At 33.0% G+C, this 18,761-nt stretch overlaps 3 protein-coding genes across 9 annotated transcripts in view; 1 reads left to right on the forward strand and 2 right to left on the reverse strand.

The window, feature by feature from the left end:
• Window positions 1-6,619: 6,619 nt before the first annotated feature.
• On the forward strand, window positions 6,620-11,551 carry LOC111000457 (oocyte zinc finger protein XlCOF6.1). 4 transcript variants are annotated; one of them, XM_022269898.2, is made up of 4 exons: window positions 6,620-6,913; window positions 7,514-7,631; window positions 8,298-8,367; window positions 8,718-10,494. In XM_022269898.2, the coding sequence occupies exons 1-4, from the start codon at window positions 6,825-6,827 to the stop codon at window positions 9,683-9,685; spliced, it is 1,245 nt and encodes a 414-aa protein (XP_022125590.2). In that variant the 5' UTR covers window positions 6,620-6,824; the 3' UTR covers window positions 9,686-10,494. The 4 variants fall into 4 exon arrangements, with proteins under 4 accessions (XP_022125590.2, XP_022125592.2, XP_022125591.2 ...); XM_022269900.2 differs by having other exon boundaries at window positions 6,624-6,913; window positions 8,304-8,367; XM_022269899.2 differs by having other exon boundaries at window positions 6,635-6,913; window positions 10,374-11,551.
• A 110-nt stretch (window positions 11,552-11,661) lies between these two features.
• LOC111000456 (3,4-dihydroxyphenylacetaldehyde synthase-like) lies at window positions 11,662-13,251 on the reverse strand. Its single transcript, XM_022269897.2, has one exon. It carries the CDS (start codon window positions 13,249-13,251, stop codon window positions 11,809-11,811), a length of 1,443 nt encoding a protein of 480 aa, XP_022125589.2. The 3' UTR covers window positions 11,662-11,808.
• A 2,141-nt stretch (window positions 13,252-15,392) lies between these two features.
• LOC111000451 (fasciclin-3) overlaps window positions 15,393-18,761 on the reverse strand; it is a 78,941-nt gene continuing 75,572 nt past the window's right edge. The window contains exons 11-14 of one of the 4 annotated variants that reach the window (XM_045631271.1): window positions 18,672-18,711; window positions 18,199-18,252; window positions 17,196-17,322; window positions 15,393-17,121 (exon numbers count right to left, since the gene is read on the reverse strand). In XM_045631271.1, coding sequence (XP_045487227.1) covers window positions 16,975-17,121; window positions 17,196-17,322; window positions 18,199-18,252; window positions 18,672-18,711 — 368 coding nt within the window. In that variant the 3' untranslated portion in view covers window positions 15,393-16,974. Of the gene's footprint in view, window positions 17,122-17,195; window positions 17,326-18,198; window positions 18,253-18,671; window positions 18,712-18,761 lie in introns of all 4 variants that reach the window. The other 3 variants (XM_022269886.2, XM_022269888.2, XM_022269887.2) reach the window with 3 other exon arrangements.

Below are 18,761 nucleotides of genomic sequence, written 5' to 3' on the forward strand. Positions count from 1 at the left end.
AGTTGGTAAGCAACACGATATGTCTGCAGACGCTGTCGAAATTTCGTGTGTCATAAGTAATTTAGTGAAGAAAACTCACAATTATATGAAAATGCGTAGTATGGGTAACTAAAACTATACCAACTCGGTGTGAAAGAGATTTCACGACACATTATAATACATAATTACTCATACGAATCGATTCCGACTCCAATCTGTTTCTCTTTGATCCGCTTTAGCCATCTTGTTACTCTTTTCGCCGCCTTTGACGGGTCTGTGGGATTTTTTGTCATTTTTTTAAACTCCGGACAGTTCCCCTTATGGATTGGATACCAGCCTATAATATTATTAGTAGTTTAAAAAAATGAGCTTAAAAAATTTAAATTTCTTAACAAAAAATGCATTTTTAATTTAACTTAACGAGAAAAAATTGTATGATAAATTATGAAATTATACAAACCATAACCTGCAATTGAAAATAATACTTTTATTATAAAAAAGAACCAGTGACGCTAAAACTTTCTGAATCTGGGCCTGCGTTACGTACGTAATTTCTTGGTGACCAGTCTTCTGTTCCCAAAATCTATTGATGTATGACCAACTCCTAGTTCTTTTAGTTGGAAATTTACGGTTTATACACAATTTATTTATTATTCATAGCCCTATATCAGAATCAATATATACATTATAGCTATTGTTTTTGTTGATCTACGATAACTGATTCTGTGTGCCCAAGGGCAAAGGCCTCCCCTATTTTTTTACTGTTAAAATTTGAGGACATGACAATCTTCTATGGCACTATTGGTAAGTATACAGTCGATCTCATTTTTAAGCGCCTGTCAGGGCGAAAAAAAAAAACAAAACAAAACAAGATGGACATGGTCATCCCCTGATGGGCGCTTTATACACAATTATTTTTTGTAGGGGAATAAAATAGTCTCGATCTACTTATTCAAGACGTTTAGCGGTTTACCTTATAAGAAACATACACTTACGTTTATTTAACTCTTTACAATTTTCGTATTCCAAATAGCACATGTTGTGGAATTGCTTGTACTCATAGCGCCATCTGTGTTTGCGAGTCACGAATCGTTGAGCGCAAATCTCACCGTAACTAAAATACACAAATATTTTCAATTCTCCACATTAGGAATTATTTTAAAACAAATGGCGACTGAGATATGACCAGACAAGTTCTTTTGGTGCTTATGGTTATATATATACACTTCTTATATGGACTTTGTATTTGTTTTTACAACAAACTCAACAAAAGAGAAATTAGTCAATTATAACTGTTAAATTAATCAATAAAGCTTTTTATAAATTTGACGATTATTTAAATGATCCTTGGAATCCTAGGAATTGTATGTAATTCCAATATCGTATTAATAAATGCATAAAAATAACCTTACCTAACCTTGAAGCTAACGCGGCACTAACGAGATCGCCTGATCAGACAAAACAATACCCTTACCTCGCCCCATTGATATCACAAATATTTGTAATTCCGATTGCTATATAGAAATGAATAGATTTTCTAGGAAATGTCTCTAATATTTTAGGACTTTAGGAATTACATACAAATCCGAGCAAATGTATATAATGACGGATTACATACATTTCCGGTAACATATAATTATACTAATATAGCTTCACACAAAGATTTAGAAAAATTACTCTTACGTTTCATAAATCCCTAAACAAATTTGATTGCAGTCGTGATGTTTCGTATATTTCCCTTTTTGCAACATGTGTCCCAATGGGTGTTCAGTAGACTGCAACTTAACTCTGTTTAAATAGAAAAGAAAGTAAACACTTTATTATATACATTTCAATAAATTCAAAGTTTTAAACAAATTACAATCAAATCAACAGAACCGTGTTGACGTAGTGGCTTCAGCGTGCGACTCTCATCCCTAAGGTCGTAGGTTCGATGCCGGCTGTGCACTTATGACCTTTCTTGCGCATTAACTTGCAAACGATGAAAAAAAGGTCTTCCGAAAATCGGCTTGTCTTAAACCCAATAAGTCGACGGCATGCGTCAAGCACAAAAGCAACCTACTAGTCAATTAAATGGACAAATGATCGACAAAAAATAGAAATCTGAAGCCCAGGCGTAAGAAGGTTTTAGAGTCAGTTATTTTTTTTACAATAAAATCATTTATTCGACTACGACAAAAGGGACTTTAAATATATTATCAAATATTTAACGCCGAATTTTCGTTACAATTCGAATACTCAACTCAATTTAATATCTTCTCTAATTAAAAATATACAGGACATTTCTACTTATCCCTGTGACCAGAAGGCGTGCGTTACGAGTACACTAAAATACCTATTAAAGACCCAATGTCCATCCTCCCAATAAGGGTCATACCAGCGCTCTACTGCAGGCTTAGGGCGGTTTACATGGCCGTAGTCCTCTAGAACTTCACCCCTGAAAATATATGAGTAAACATTATGTTGTTGTTTATGATCAATCGTTGTGATGGTCATTTGAATAAAAAATATAACGATTTTTTTTGCAAATGGAGGCAAACGGGCAGAGAGCACACCTTATATTAGGTAATAACGCCGCGGCCGTTTATTTACACATACAGCGCCAGTGTGTTGCCGGCCTTTTAAGAATTGGTATTGGTGTGATATTTTTTATTCTTCCTTACGTCCGATTAACGTTTAATTCACAAGTATGTTTAGTAAAGTTTAGAGTTTCGAGTTGGACTGAGGAAGCACGAGGTGTTTTGCAATGGGGAAAGATATTGGCGCAGGCTATGACCCATAAGGGGCTGTAAAGACTTTGATCATGATGACATTAGAGATTAGATGTCTCTTAGATAGGTATGTATACGCGCTCAGCTATTGCTGCCAAATCACCAAATCATATCAATGGTTTACAGCTCACATCGTTAGAGAAACTGAAAAAAAAATATATAAAGAAAGAAAAGAAACATCCCTTAATGGCGCTTACAAAATACAAACACGATTATTACATTATGAGACGATCACTAATAGAAGCTTACTTTTAAATAATAATTAGATTAAACCTGTTGAAACGTAGTTCACACGCAGAGGTCGATAATGAATAGTTCGAAAATGAAATATATTATTGTTGACAGAAATGCAATAAATCCGTGCTAGTAAGTAAAAGAACAAGTGTAGAACATTTGTTAACACATTTAAATCGTTTTTTAAATATCCGAGGTGGAAATGTTCTTGCGCATCCCTTGGCCCCAACAGTTGCAGGGGTATATATGGCTCGACCCACACCAGAATCTGAGCTATTTAGAGATTGGGTGAGCGATACCAACTAAAACCATCACGAAAACCAAAGCCGCCTTACAGAGGTTCCATCGACGCCCTCGCAATCTACCGGGAATTCGGCATGTTACAAAAACCTCCGATACACACTACATAGAAGGTAGGAGATGGGCATATCTTCTCCTATTTAATCCCCGTCTTCCAAGCATTTTGAAATCCTAAATATTATGGGAATTAAAAAAAAATAATATTATTATTATTATATATTTACTTACAGCTCTTTGTATGCATTTCTGTCAAATTGGCGTGATCTTGTAAAATCAAGCAGACTCAAATAAACAAAACCTTAAAGTCACATCAAAATTTATTAAACAAATTAAACATTTTTTAAATTAATTAAACTGATTAAATTAAACGAATTTATTAAATAAATTAAACGGATTAAATTAAACGGATTAAATTAAACGGATTAAATTAAACGAATTTATTAAATATTAACGCATTGACACTCAAATAAAGTTCGCTCTGTTTAAATTCTACTTCTTTCAAATTTCACTGAACGTTTCACTTACATATCTCGATTAATCTTTTTGAAACAAATAAATCATATAAATGTAAAATACTCGTCATCCTCTACAAAGTTTTCATATTGCCTTGAAACCATGTGATTATTTTTATGTTAATTGAATCGCAATGAAAACACACGGAAATTGTGCCGGAGAAAATTAATTGACTTTGTAAAAATATAATAGACAAGATGCTATTTTGTAACTAGATATTAAGTTGGTGGTAACCGCGATTTCTTCCGTGTGAAATTTAATAACATTCCCACTGTAGTCTTTTCACATTTCAGGAGTTAACACACATTAATATTCCTCATGCAAAAACTTATAATGTCAATAAACTTAAACTGTATGAAGAATATATTAGGTATGTAAAAGGCAAAATTTTGGAAAATAACCCAGTAAAGTTCTCTGTAAATAACAGCCGGTTCTGTACGGCTAAACATTTTCTCTTCATATTATTATAGAGATAAATAGCGTTGTACTTATCTACAATTAGTTCCATGGCAATAAACCCTAAATCGGGCTATCAAAGTTTTTCTTGAGAATAATAAACAACTTCAGTCTTTCCGATTTTTCGGCCTTCGGGTCGGTCCGCCAGTTGCTGGCTAGCCAAGGATCCAACATTTAGGTTTTGGAAACAGTATAACATACGGCATGTAAGTAAATGCGGAAACTGCAGGCGATCACCCTCGCGATAACTTTCCACATCACTATAAGGCCATATCTCAATTGAAAGTATGCAGAAAATCCCATTTATTGGCATCTTAAATCTGCCAAAAGTATCATTGACATGGCCGTATATAAGAGACGTGGTGTCTTATTTGGTTTCTACGTTAAATCCGCCATGTTATTCGTCATTTTTTCGAATTTTTCCACTACTTGGAGAACTTTTCAGCAAACTGAAACGTGATTTCTGGCCGTTTCACATATTACAAACTTGTAATTTGTAGATTGTTACCATAGTTTTCAGGGGGCTGAAGCGACAACAAACAACAGAGAATGGATGGGAGTGGCCAGTGCCATAAAAAAAATGCTGTTACATTATCACTTGTACCATACGTTTAATATAGTATCCACTTTGAATTATGATAATTGTTTATTTTAATGTCTACTTCAGTTTACGTGTGGTTGTCGTCATTATTCGATTCCTCAAGACGCGATACCTCTTTTTAACCGTTTGAATTTACAACTATACTAATGGTCCATAGGACCCTTAAAAAACTTTGAAAGTCGCCTACCTATCTGCCTTGATATATTTAAAAACAACGGCCATTTCGGAATCCATCCGCCATCTCTATCACATAAAGCAATTTTAGCACTAAGTTATTGTTGTGTATTAGTTTGTATGGCGCATAGAACCTCAAATTCAATCATCCCCACAAACCCTAATTTTATGATAGTTTTAGGGCCTGTTTCACAATGTATGGATAAAGTGCCAAATAGCTATGCAACACATAAATTATTCGAAAGATAAAAGTTCCAAATAAGATACTTCGAATTTCATGACGTATAGCGCTATCTGACAGTCGTGAAACGCAAAAATACTATTTATCATACCAATAAGTAACAAATAGCTTATTTGGAACTTATCCGGACATTGTGAATCAGGCCCTAAAGCTCATATTTTAAACAATTACAGTTGACACCCAGCTTCAAACAAAGAGTTATATTTACCATCTATTTAAACATCCTCCCAAAAACCACAACCAAACTTAAGTTTAAGTTCGTTTGAAATGTTTTTGTTCTGATTGTTGTCTTCTTGTATATTTTAAGCAAACATTATTGTTTGAGAACTTACACATAAATAAAATCAGTTAGGTACTGAGTGATAATGTCGCATCCTAAAATCGTGAAATTATAAGTTAAAATAAAATAAAATACGTTTATTTTGGAACATAAGATCATCTAGGTATCACTTATTCCACGTCAATCAATTCGAACCTGTAGGCATCCCTACTCATCGGCAAAGAAGACAGAGGGTGTAGGTCGAGAGAAAAAGCCGGCGTAAAAAACTCTCGGTACTCTTTTAAAAAAGCAAATCATCAAACAATATTTAAAACAAATATATCAAATTAATTAGAGGTAGCCTGCCCAGCACTAGTCCCAGGCCCTTTTACCAACTAGATAATCAATAACTTTATAGTAAGCCTTTTCTTTAATACATTTCTTAAATTTATTAAAAGGCAGAGATAAAAGAGCCTCTGGGATTTTATTAAAGAAAAGTATCCCTTTTCCCAAAAAAGAATTACTAACTTTACATAGTCTAGTACGGGGAAATTGCAGCCTGCGTTTGTTCCGAGTATTGACATTGTGCGTATGTTCTAATCACAAACAAACATAATATTTTCATAAATATATTGCGAGGGAAAGGTAAGTATATTAATTTCCTTGAATTTATCTCTCAGAGATTCCCTACATTTTAAATTATAGATCGCACGAATAGCCCTCTTCTGCAGAATGAAAACAGATTCGACATCAGCAGCATGACCCCATAACAATAAGCCATAAATCATTAAGCTGTGAAAATAACTAAAATAAACAAGTTTAGCTGTATCGACATCAGACAGTGAGCGAATCTTTTTAACCGCGTAAGCTGCATAAGTCTCTTCGCCAATCCGCTGATATGAGGGGACCACTGAAGTTTTGATTCCAAGGTGATCCCAAGACACATTACGTATTATATTTATGCTCTTATTAAATATGTATTTACATGGAAATGGCCAGATTTATCAAATTTTACGTTATAGATGATAGATCAGAATCAATATTTTTTATTTTGACGTTCACGGTTCAGGATTTGATAGTTGACACCCAAACCTTTTTTGTGAGATGTCAAATTACAAATAAGATCAAACAGAGAAAACTTTGGTACTGGGATGGGAATGGACTCAATGGCGTCAAGCGTTTATATTTTACATATTTCCGTGGTTTTATTTTGATTGTATAATTTCTTCACTGTTAGATTCCCAAAAATAAATGTAGACCTGTAGCAACTGTTTTATTATAATAATATAAACGAAAATGGCTGAAGTTATAACAGTAAAAGTTGAACCGGATTACTATGGTGAAAATGCCGAAGAACTAAAGTCTGATCAACATGACTACCAAAAGTGAGTATTTTTATTATTGTTCATCTCTTAAATTTGTAATTTCAAAAAGAACTTCGAATGCTATACATTTATGTAGCTAAGTGTTATCCGTACGTTGAAATTGTCGTATCGATTATAATGAAACTTATGTAGATTGGGAGTTGGTATATTTCATAGATTACAGTTACAGAAGTAATTTGATGCGGCTTTTAAGTTACTCAACCGTTCAGTTAAATTTAGTTAGACACATTATTGGTAATATTTTTCTTCTTTATTTATTTAGTAATATTCCTTTGCTTAATATCATCTCTAATATCAAAGCCAAAGTAGATTGAAAAGTAAAGCAATAGATTTTGGGTACTCTGAAATTGCCAGTGATAGTAAAGTAAGTCAATAAAGTTGTTGATTTTCTTTAACTTGCACTTATTAAATCTTAATCTTATAATTAATTTATTTGAGCTATCTTTAAATCTATAATAGTTCATGACTAATATTTTAACTGCATCCACAGATGAACAGTTCACATAGGGTGTCAGAGCAGAAATATAAGAAGTAAAGATGTATGAGTTGTGAACTGAACAAAGTAAATATGTAATTAATAGTTTCATAAATAATTTTCAGTGTCTGCTCAGAAGAGATAAAGATAGAAGAAGATGTGATAAACACCCCACAGATGAATATAGACTTTGTGGATGTTAAATCCGAAGTTGACACATCAATTGTTAAAGATGAACCTCAGGTTAGTATGTTATATCTATTATTGGTTGACATTCACTTGAACAGTCTTATCTAAAGAATTTATAAATTCAGTATATCGTCTGTCAATATTAGAAAATATGGCATATGTTAGATGCCTTAGATAATTTTGTCAGGGACGAATGTTAATATTAAATTAACATGTGTTTTGTGACAATGTATGGATAAAGTACCAGATAGCTATGCAACACATGAATTATTCGAAAGATAAAAGTTCTGAATAAGATACTTTGTGTTTCATGACAAATAGTGCAATCTGACCGTCGTGAAACTCAAAAGTACTGCTTATCTTACCAATAAGTAATAAATAGCTTATTTGGAACTTTTCCGGACATTGTGAAACAGACCCTAACTCCAATATAATTTTTAAAGCAGCTGTTGCTTAACTAAACTAGTGCCAGAGCAGCCTCTAAAAGAAATATTCAGACATTTAAACAAAAGTGAAATTCAGTTTCAGACTTTTTTTAAATTTAGAAAAAAAGGGGTCAAATTTCAAACTTTTGTATAGTTTTTTAATTATATTCAATATTGTTTGTGTTTGTATAGTCTTTAAAAAAAGTGAAAATACTCATTGTATTTATACAAAGCACAATAATTGAAAGACATCTTTCAGTAGCAACTTTTGTTTAATAGTCACATAACACTTATGTTTCAGGAAAATGACTTCATATTACCTGACTTAGATGCTCGAGATGGTCCTCCACTGCTTGGCTGTGGTGGTGAGTTACCTAAATATTTTATAATATTTATTTATTAATTCTTACAAGAATATTCCAGTACCTTACCTGCTTAACAATAATTCTGCTAGGAAAAAGAATATAAATTACATTTATTCTATTAAAAATGATTTAATATTTTGTTTAAACTTCAAAACCCTAGATTAGTCAGTTTTAGGTTTATCATATTTTAATTCCGAAAGTCTATCAATATTTTTACATATAATGCTTAGTTATTTTAGGATTATAAAAATTTCCTTTAGCTTTTGCGTTGTCTTCGCTCCTGTTAGGGTAATTAAGTTATTACTATGTGGGTAGTGGCAGATTTTTTTTAGATTTAATTTTCCTTCTAGTGACGGAGGATGACTTAAACAGAAATGCTGTGAAGGAAGCTAGGAACATATGCGACTTTTGTCAAAGAGCATTTTTAAAAAAATCTCATTTGCGCATGCATAAAATTTTGCACAGTCATGAAAGACTCGAATGCCATGTTTGCTATCTCCGTTTCGAAAAAGTGGAAGATTACAACGACCACCTACTCTCGCACGATAGGAATTATTCTTGCTTCATCTGTGGAAAGCGTTTCAAAAGCTTGTCAAATTTACAAAATCACAAAAAACTTCACACAGATATACCATTTTTTAAGTGTGATCACTGCTCCAAAGAATTTACACACCAAGCAAATTTGTCGCGCCACCAAAAATTGGGTATTTGCAAGAATAAACATGATCTCACGTGCCCCGTCTGTAACAAAGTCTTTGAAAAAGCCTTCTTCCTCAAGAGCCATTTAAAAAAGCATACAACAGAAAAACCGTTTCAATGCGATTTGTGTTCTATGTTCTTCAAGCATAAGTCGACATTGGCGCGGCATATCCAACTGCACAGTGGCGTACGCCCATACTCATGTACCTATTGCAATAAAACCTTCTCGCACAGGGGTTTATTAGAGCCGCATTTGCGAAAACACACCGGCGAAAAGCCATTCCCGTGTCCCAGATGCAGTAAAAAATTCTCGCACAAACACAACATGTTACGTCATTTAGAAAGGCACGCGAAAGAGAAAAATCTTAAATGTCAATTATGTTTTAAGGTCTTTCCGCGCGAGAGTAGACTTATTTATCACATGCGATCTCATACAAATAGCAAACCGTTTAAGTGCGACGTTTGTAGCAAGAAATTTACACATAAATCCAATGTATTGAGACATTATTCGAGAAAACATCCGAACGAAAAGTATGAGCCAAAGTTTACCGATGCAACAGTCGCTAAACAAGTATGGGAGAAACTTATGCAAAAATTATCGAAAGAAGAGGTTCTCTGAAGTAACGAGGGAATAATAAATCGTAAATGTGAGGGAAATATGCAATATCCAAATAATTATAGGTTTAATAGATGTTTGATTTTGTTAAAGATTTTATAATTTATTTTTAAGTTTTAACTATCTTTTTCAAGTTTGTATATTGGATTATATTAGAAAATACAACAATTTATGTATTTAATGTTAATATTTTCTATCGTGTTTTGTTTTCGCTCTAATTGCAATAACTGCATTGTGTAGTAGTAAATCATTTAAAAAATCTCCCAACTCTTGTAGTTATTTCAGCAATATAAAAAGTGATAATAGTTGCTTTAGCTGTTAAGTATTATTTTATATAAATGACTTAATTATATGCCAGATGTGGTGAATAAATGCAATAAATAAATAAATTATAGACTTGTAATTTTAATTATTATTTCTATTAACATACATTATAGTAATTCTGTAAAATGTTGCTTGTATTATGAAACTTGCAACATAGTTTCGTAATGTCACTGTCAAATTTTAAAGAGTTGAGATTTGTCACAGATATCAGTCCACGATTATTTATGATGTTTCGGAATTCGTGTCTATTTCTTAGAATAACTTCCCGTAGTCCTTTATGATGCTTTAACTTGCGAGCGAAGCATATACGCAAAAGCTAAGAGAATAATAAAAACAACAAGAAACTTAAATGCATTTTTTATTATAGCTGACGAAGAGTTGAATGCCAATGCCCTGTCGAGTGGCAAATATAGCTGTGACGCATGTCATAGAGGATTTGACACAACCCAATTTTTGACAGAACACAAAAATATCCACCAAAAACAGAATCTAGAATGTCATATGTGCTTAGAAAAACTGCCCAATCGGGAAAAGTACCACGCGCATATAAACGAACACGATTCCGACGGTAAATTCAAATGCACCCAATGCACGTTCGGATGCAAACGGAAATCTGCATTCCTGAAGCACCAAAAAATCCACCTCAGGTCATTTACATGCGACAATTGTGATAAGAACTTTGTCGATCAACGAAATTTGACGAGACATATCGAAAATAAACGGTGCAAAAAACCAATCATAAAGTGCGAGATGTGTGATAAAGAGTTTGATAAGACCCATTTGTACAAAAGTCATCTACGTAGACATACCACAGAGAAGCCGTTCGAATGTAACATATGTGGAATGGCACTTAAATATAAGTCCGCCTTAGTTCAACACATACTCCGACATAGCGGGAACAAGACTTTCAAATGCGATCAATGCGACAAAACATTTGACAACGCGAGCGCCAAAAAACGTCACCTGTCATGTCACAGCGGTGAGAAACCGTTTCAGTGCGATATATGTAAAAAGGGGTTCACATTCAAACACAATATGCAAACACATATGAAACGGCATAGCAAGAAGAAAAATGTCCAATGCATGGTGTGCGATAAAATATTCCCACGAGAGAGTAGATTGATATATCACATGCGATCTCACACGAATAGCAGGCCGTTCGGATGCGACCTGTGCGTAAAAAAGTTCTTCAATAAGCAAAATTTGATTAAACATTATAAACATAAGCACCCTAATGCAAGTTATACAATAACAACGTCGGATGCTACTGTAGCTAAGTTAGTTTGGCAGAAAATTCAAAAGAAGTTGAAGGAGGGCGGAAAGTTTGAATAGTTTCTTTATACATTCAAATATTACATTAGAATGTTTTAAGTATTCAAAGACAACCGAGTTTAATTTGCTATACAAATCACAAAGCTAGAGAAGATATAGTCTTTCGGTTTGAAGGTTACAAAGAACTACTTGCCTATTAAGACAGTTTGGCTCCATGCCACTCATGTATACTAAGGAGGTTATAGATAATAAAAACACATAATTGTGTAAAATAAATGTAACTATAATTTATTGTATAAAGGCAAAAGTAGGCGTTGATATTAAAAATATATAAATTGTTTCTTTTTATATGCAGATTAATTTGACAATTGATTTATTATACTTCAAATATCATAAATTTTCAAATTATGGTAGTACATGATCGATGTCTTAAGTTTTTTTAACATTTTTAAGGTGTCCTTGTAAATATGAAGCATATCTAAAGTCGATAATAAAATTATAATTGCATATCTTGTATTCATTATTGATCCTTAAATATCTTTAGGTGATTCTCCAAATAAAATATCAGCCTCGGCCTTAATCAAATTCCACGTTACTTCTATATCGGATTTATTTGTAAACCGAGAGCCAATAGTAACTCGTATAATCACCTTACTGTCAGAAAAAGCAGATACCATAAAAACTTTCCTCTTCGCAATTAAATTATCCAACAGTGTTTTCGTCAAATCATCGCCTTCAACTAATCTAATACAAACCAAGCCCATAGATGGTTCAGGGTCCACAACAAATCGTTTATCAGTTCTGACAAGCTGCGCAAAATACTGTGCCAGGCTCACCTGATTCCGTATATGCTCCCTTAATCCCTTAGCCCCATATATTTTTAAAACCAACCACAATTTGAGCGCTCGAAAACGCCTTCCCAATGGTACTTGCCAGTGCCTGAAATCTGGTATTTTTATCCCAGAGTTAATATCAGCCAAATAGACTCGTTGAACATCAAAAGCTTTTATAATATCAATCTCATTTTTGACCCAGGTTGGGGACACGGAGATGTTTGTTAATAACCATTTGTGCGCATTGAAGTTAAAGGAATCTGCATAGCTAACTCCGTTCGCTAAGTATTTGTACTCGGGGCATATGAAAGCTGCACCCGCGTATGCCGCGTCTACGTGAAGCCAAACGATTTCTTCCTGGCAAATTGGTCCTAGCTCCTCCAAAAGATCAAAAGCGCAGGTGGCTGTCGTACCTAATGTGGCTACCACGTAACATGGTATAAGCCCTTTTTCTTTATCTTCTTGAATCGCTCTCTTAAGAGTTTCTCCATGTAATCTTCCGCGAGAATCTGATTTAAGTAATCTCATTTTCATCGATCCAAGAACACCAGCCTTTTCAATGGCTGAATTGCATTGATCAGAAGTGTATGCTACCAATTTTAGCTTCGCCTGATCTTCATCGAAATTCGGGTCTTGCTTTAGGCGACGTAAAGTTTTTTCTTTAGCAGCCAATAAACAAACAAAAACCGCTTCGCTGGCGGAACTGTGTATAACACCACCACCAGTACCTGATGAAGAATTAAGGAATTCCTCGGGTAGCCCCATCATTTTACCCAGCCAGTTTAGAGTGACAATTTCCAGTTCAGTGTTAACAGGACCAGAAGCCCAGGTTAAGCAAATGGTACCGAGACCATCTGTTAATAAGCTTCCGACTATACTTGGATAGGAACTGCCACATGGGTAAAACCCATGAAATTGCGGTGACTGCCAGGCAGCCAAGCCTGGTATTATGGTATCCTTAAAGTCTTTAAAAACCGATTGCCAATCTTGTCCTTCTTCTGGCGGGCTCTCAGGTAGAAGAGAAAGAAGATAGCCAGGTTCTACTGCTGGTAAAACATCTCTTTCTCTTACCGTATCATTAAACTCGGCAATGAACTCAATAGCAGCTTTGCCAAACTCCTTAAATTGTTGAGAGTCCATTGCACAGAAAACAATAGATTTTTTTAAAATTGAACTTATATTTATTCATATTTACACCTGTGCAAATGATAGCTTTATGCATTAACAATGATCTTTGTTACGGATAGATTGCTTAACTTGATATTTTAAAAATAAACTATAGCTACTACCATATCCTACCTTTTTATATACCTGTACAATTGTAAGACAAATGTTATGTCATGTTTATTATCTAGGCTCGATTTAATTTTATATTTTTGACCATGCATTGGTGACTGAAACAGACGCAGTAACATGTCGGTTACCGTGGTGATTTAGTTTATTTATTTATGAATTAACGCATTTTTACGATCAACAAAATCATAAATATCTATCAAAAATATAAAGGGTTAAGGATAAAAAAAAATAAAATCTTTAAGTATAAGATATATAATATACTTATGTTAAATATGGTAGTGTGATTTCAATTATTGTAACTTGAAACAAAAAATGGCACGAGAAATCCAAAAATACATCAATTTTAACGTTTTACGCAACATAATATATTGGGGAAAAAGTTTTTTCGCATTTTTTAAAGAAAATTCATAATAATTTTTAATATAGGTAGTTTATTTACATTTAACTAAAGTATACAGGTACCATTTTATTAGGTAACTATTTTTCAATCTTGTAGGTAGGGACATGATCCCATTGCTATAGAAATTTTGGTACCTCTTATCATAATACCCCGACAATTGGTTATGGTAGTCCCCTCGTAATGTTAAACTGAAACTGCCTAAAGAATTCAGAAAAAACCGTAACAAGTAGATATCTGAAAGTGCAAGGTCACGATTATACGGCGGATGCATTAATACTTCCTAACCTCTCTCATAGATCTCTTAATTTTTACTCAGTAGCTAAAGATGTGTGAGGTCCACCCTTCTCAAAATGAAAAACCACACCTCTTGTTAATTAATTTCGACCGCTTTCTCTCAACTTCTTGCTTTAATCTCATCAGTTGTTCGCATTAAAGTTCAGAATCGATGCTCCTGCCTGGTAGTAACAGCTCATAATGAATAATGCCCTGGAAGGGCAACAGCATCACCTTGTTGCGAGTTAGCTAATAGTTGCTAGTTGTTAACCTCGGTTTTCGCTATTTTGTAAAGACCACAACCTTTTTTTCGTACGTCATTCACTTGTCAGCCAGTTATCAGCCTCTTCAAAAATGTTTTCCGTTTTTTTATGTTATTCACTGTTCATTAGGTTTTTCTAATTTCCTTCATGAGGTAGATACCCAAATATCGAGTTTCTTGTGCACCCAGTTTTTTTTATATAAATATATTTTTAAAATGACAATTTGCTATGGATTCGCCTGGTATTCTTCTCCTTCACAAAAATATAAAACTCTTAATTTTAATTTAGCTCCACTCCGCATAACCATCATAATCCTTAAATCTATCTTAGTTCTGACAAAAGAATCAATAGAATGATGAAAGTCAAGTGTTTTATGTAGATTGACTGACCAACACATAATATAATTGTTGCAAATAAAAAAAAACCCTGGCGATTTCAATCAAGTTGTAATCGTGTAGATCGTGAGGAGCTTATCGTTAAGTGGTAACTAAGTTTTATATTATAGAGATAATTTGAGCCTGAATAAAAAGGAATAATATCGGTGTAATAGATTGTTTCAAGTATCAAAATGTGTTAACTATCGCATGTGTATAAATGTATATTTATTAATAATGAAAGGTACTTCAGGATAGGACGAAAAAATAATTATACGACACATACAAATTTTATTACATAATAACTATTCTACGCTTAAAATGACCATACAAATATATTAATATCATTAATAATAGTTTTACATAAAAGCTGCAAATCGTTTACAAAGGTCACAATATCATCCACTACAGTGTACAGAAGTAGTGGTGAAAAAAAAACTAATATATTTTTGTTATATTGTAAAATCGTACGAATTTAATAGAAGTGAAAATTAACGCTTTAAAACTATGGTATCTGAAATATTTATACATTGAAGTCGTATTACACAGATCTAATAATCGGATAAGCGTAAAAACAGCGTACACGCAGATTATCGAAGACGAATGGGTGCATTAGTAAACGGTATATTAAGTTCATTTCTTAGAGTATTAAGCCTTGGCTTAATACTCTAAGGTTCATTTATAAATTAGTCGACCATAAATCAATAATAATAGTAGTTCTGTCAAAACTCGTTCCCCTTCTGTCATATGTTAACACTGACAATTGACAAGAGACGAACGATTACCTACTTAAATTGGCGAATCAATGTTGAATCAAGGCTCATTCTTGTGGGGATGTGTGGGTGTTCGGCTATTGCAATGGAAGTTTTGATTATTATAATCGATTTTAAAATTAAAATAAATTACCATAGAAAAATAGTTAATATTCTAGCGATGCGAAACTTAAAAATTGCACGGCGACTTTACAGCACCGATTAAGCAATTATAACTAAACTTAAAATATTGGGACGGTTTGTGCGCTAAAAATTAATATTTTGTACATGTGATTCTTAAAACACTGCTGCACTCATCAGATCGAATTAATATAAATTTAAACTATTTTGCCTAATAGAAGATAAAGCAAATTAAGTAAATTAATCATAAAAGCCTTTACCGCAAATACAAGCGCTGTTTATGATTTAATTTTTTTACTAAATCATAGTGTGTTTGTTTGTATTGTTTGGTTTTTAATAATAGCGATGACATTTGTAAAATTGAACTGACTTTTAGTGACAGCTGACAAATCGAGCGAAGATAAAAAAAAATGGGAAAAGATCATCAAACCGGAATGCTTATTTAAAAAAATAATAATAACTACAATTAAAATCTTAATATCTATCCGATAATATTTTATAATATGTCAGAATTATAATATTTTACTGGATTTTTACCTCGTATCTTAAGTAATTTATAAAATTTATACTTAAAACATAGTGGTAATTTTTTAAAATGAGATTACACATTAAGCGTTTCCCAATAAAAGGAAGCGAATTATTTATAAACTATTGTACAAAAATTATAAAAATACGGTAGTATAATTATTTAAAATTGTAAACAATATTTAAATATCAACCATATATTACCTCGATTACGATTCACTTCACTTTAATGTAAATACATTCTTAGTCTTAAACGTAAAACTAATATAATTATTTCATATAGGATCCATTAATAATATTTTTTATAAACTAATATTCTTCAAATTATATAACCCGGTGGTCTAATTGTCTTTAAAATTAATTTTTGCACATACATAGCTCTTTTTGTTGGTGTGCCTTTATTTATAAATATACATAATTTTAATGTAATAGGTATATGAAAAAAAATTTTTAACCATTTGATTTTCTAAATACATATAAAATTAATTTTATTTGTCATATAATTTGTATTTAATATAAAGGGGGAAAATATTAGACTATAACGAACATACCATACATAATAATACTATAAAATCGAGAAAAGTGTAAGAACTATTTTTTTTTCTCATAGCAATATTGTGTTAAAATGCGTGTACAAATGAGAAAAAATTCGGTATTTTGAAATGGAACAATTTTATAAGTTAAATGCAAACGGTGTCACGCTCAACTATACTTTGATCGTTAAGTAGTGTGTGTGTCAATTCAATACAATTTTTATGCCGTGCGTGAACTGAGTTGGGTTTTGTGTACATATTTAAATCTGACAAATATTTTTTTAATATCTATGAACGATAGAAACTTTATTCTTTATTTTCTTTAATCTGTGGCGGTTGGTCGGTGTAGACAATCTCTGCATACTCTGTGGATGGTGGCGGTGGCTTTTCAGCGTTCTGATCGCCAAGTGCTAGTTCGGCGTAAACTACACCCTTCTTCTCGTCTGCTACGTTCTGGAAGAGGATTTTTAATTTAATGTAAAAAAAATGATCTTGTCCCAGTTTGCATATCAAAAAAAAACAGTTACCTCAGGCTCAACTTCAGTGTTGCCAGTTGCTTGAACACGGTCCCTTCCTTTTGGTAAAACTGCCCTTACTCTGGCACTTAGTTGACTCAGCCGTGATTTCTGCCTGCCAACTGCACTCTCTGTGTCGCTACTGGCACAAAGCACATTTTTGTATTTATTACAAGATGGTTACAGAATAAGTTCCGTGAAGTGTGCGACAAATGTACAACCTTTCAAAAACTTTGAGATTCGATATAATGTAATGTAGGATACAGAGATTTTAAATTTGCCGTGGTATGGTGTAAGCGGGGTCTATAACTTCCAATACAGTTTTGTATGCAATTCTTATATTTCAATTTCCATAACGCTTATGTTGCAACCTACAAAAAATTTCGGAATCCCACTTGCTACTGGAAATTACAGACTATTAACGTAATAGTGAACAAATTGAATGAAGCTTTGCACTATATTGCTTGAACAACACACTTTTAAAACAACTTTCTACTGTCTAATATTATGTAAAATTCATTGTAGAGAATCTTTAGCACATTCAGTGGAATGCTGTTCAGAATTTCCACCCGATATTTTACGCCAAATATGATGGCACTGAACTACCTAGTTCAGCCATAAGTTCTGTTATAAATGAAAATATTTTTTTTAAATCTGTCTGGAATATGGCAAACGGCTCCTTACCCGCTTTGTTAAGTGTAACACCCCATTCCATATTGTTATTTGATTATGAAACGAAATGAATGTGAAAAGGCGCAAAATTTAAAGAAGTTTTTAAAATAATATACGTCTTCCAAATTCAAAATAAGTAAAACGTTTAATAAAAGAAAAGTTTTTATGTAACAGTATTTATGGCTAGACTGGTACTAGATTGCAAAAAAGGTGTATTCCTAAGGTTACTGATATTAGTAGTAAACAGTAACTAAGAGGTAAGAATTGATTAATATTAGGTGAAAATTAAGCTGGTATTTATTTTTCATTATGCCATGCACGTGTGGAATTGTAGATTACCTACTTTTTGAAGGGGGGCGGGTTCGCAGCATGTAAAAGCACATCACCAGCCGCCATCCTTATAACAAAATCAGCTATATACAAAGCGAAATAAATATACCCACTACAAAGGTATTTCCGCACTATAGGGTGAGTTATGTAGTTCGCTTATGTGTATGATATGTAAACATAGGATAATATTCGGAGTCGAGAATTAGCGCTGCAGCTCCCGAATGTCAAGTGTATTGAATTTTACAAATTTAAGTCATACTTAGCGCTAAGTCGCGATCTGAATCTTACCACGTGTTCACAACAGAATCAATTTCAAAATAAAAATTTGAAATAAATGAACCAAAGGAAACTATTTTCTATTATTAGGATAATTAGTCGGTAACATTTTTACCATCTTTCCCTTAGTGAATTAAAGGTGTTATGACAATAGTTATAAGTATCCCCATTACACATAATTAGCTTATTATGTTAAAACAATGTACTTACGATTCTCCTGAGCTCTTTCCCTGATCGCGATTTTCTTGATCTATAAAATTCATTTATATTTTAATCATGACTTTACTTAAATAAATCCTA

Source organism: Pieris rapae, chromosome 15 (genome assembly GCF_905147795.1).
Source record: "Pieris rapae chromosome 15, ilPieRapa1.1, whole genome shotgun sequence".
NCBI lineage: Eukaryota > Metazoa > Arthropoda > Insecta > Lepidoptera > Pieridae > Pieris > Pieris rapae.

Coding starts and splice junctions, on each gene's coding strand:
- LOC111000457 (XM_022269898.2), top strand. CDS start 6,825: ATGGCTGAAGTTATAACAGTAAAAGTTGAACCGGATTACTATGGTGAA. Junction 7,632..8,297: donor TTGTTAAAGATGAACCTCAG/GTTAGTATGTTA, acceptor ATAACACTTATG/TTTCAGGAAAATGACTTCAT. Junction 8,368..8,717: donor TCCACTGCTTGGCTGTGGTG/GTGAGTTACCTA, acceptor TTTTCCTTCTAG/TGACGGAGGATGACTTAAAC.
- LOC111000456 (XM_022269897.2), bottom strand. CDS start 13,251: ATGGACTCTCAACAATTTAAGGAGTTTGGCAAAGCTGCTATTGAGTTC.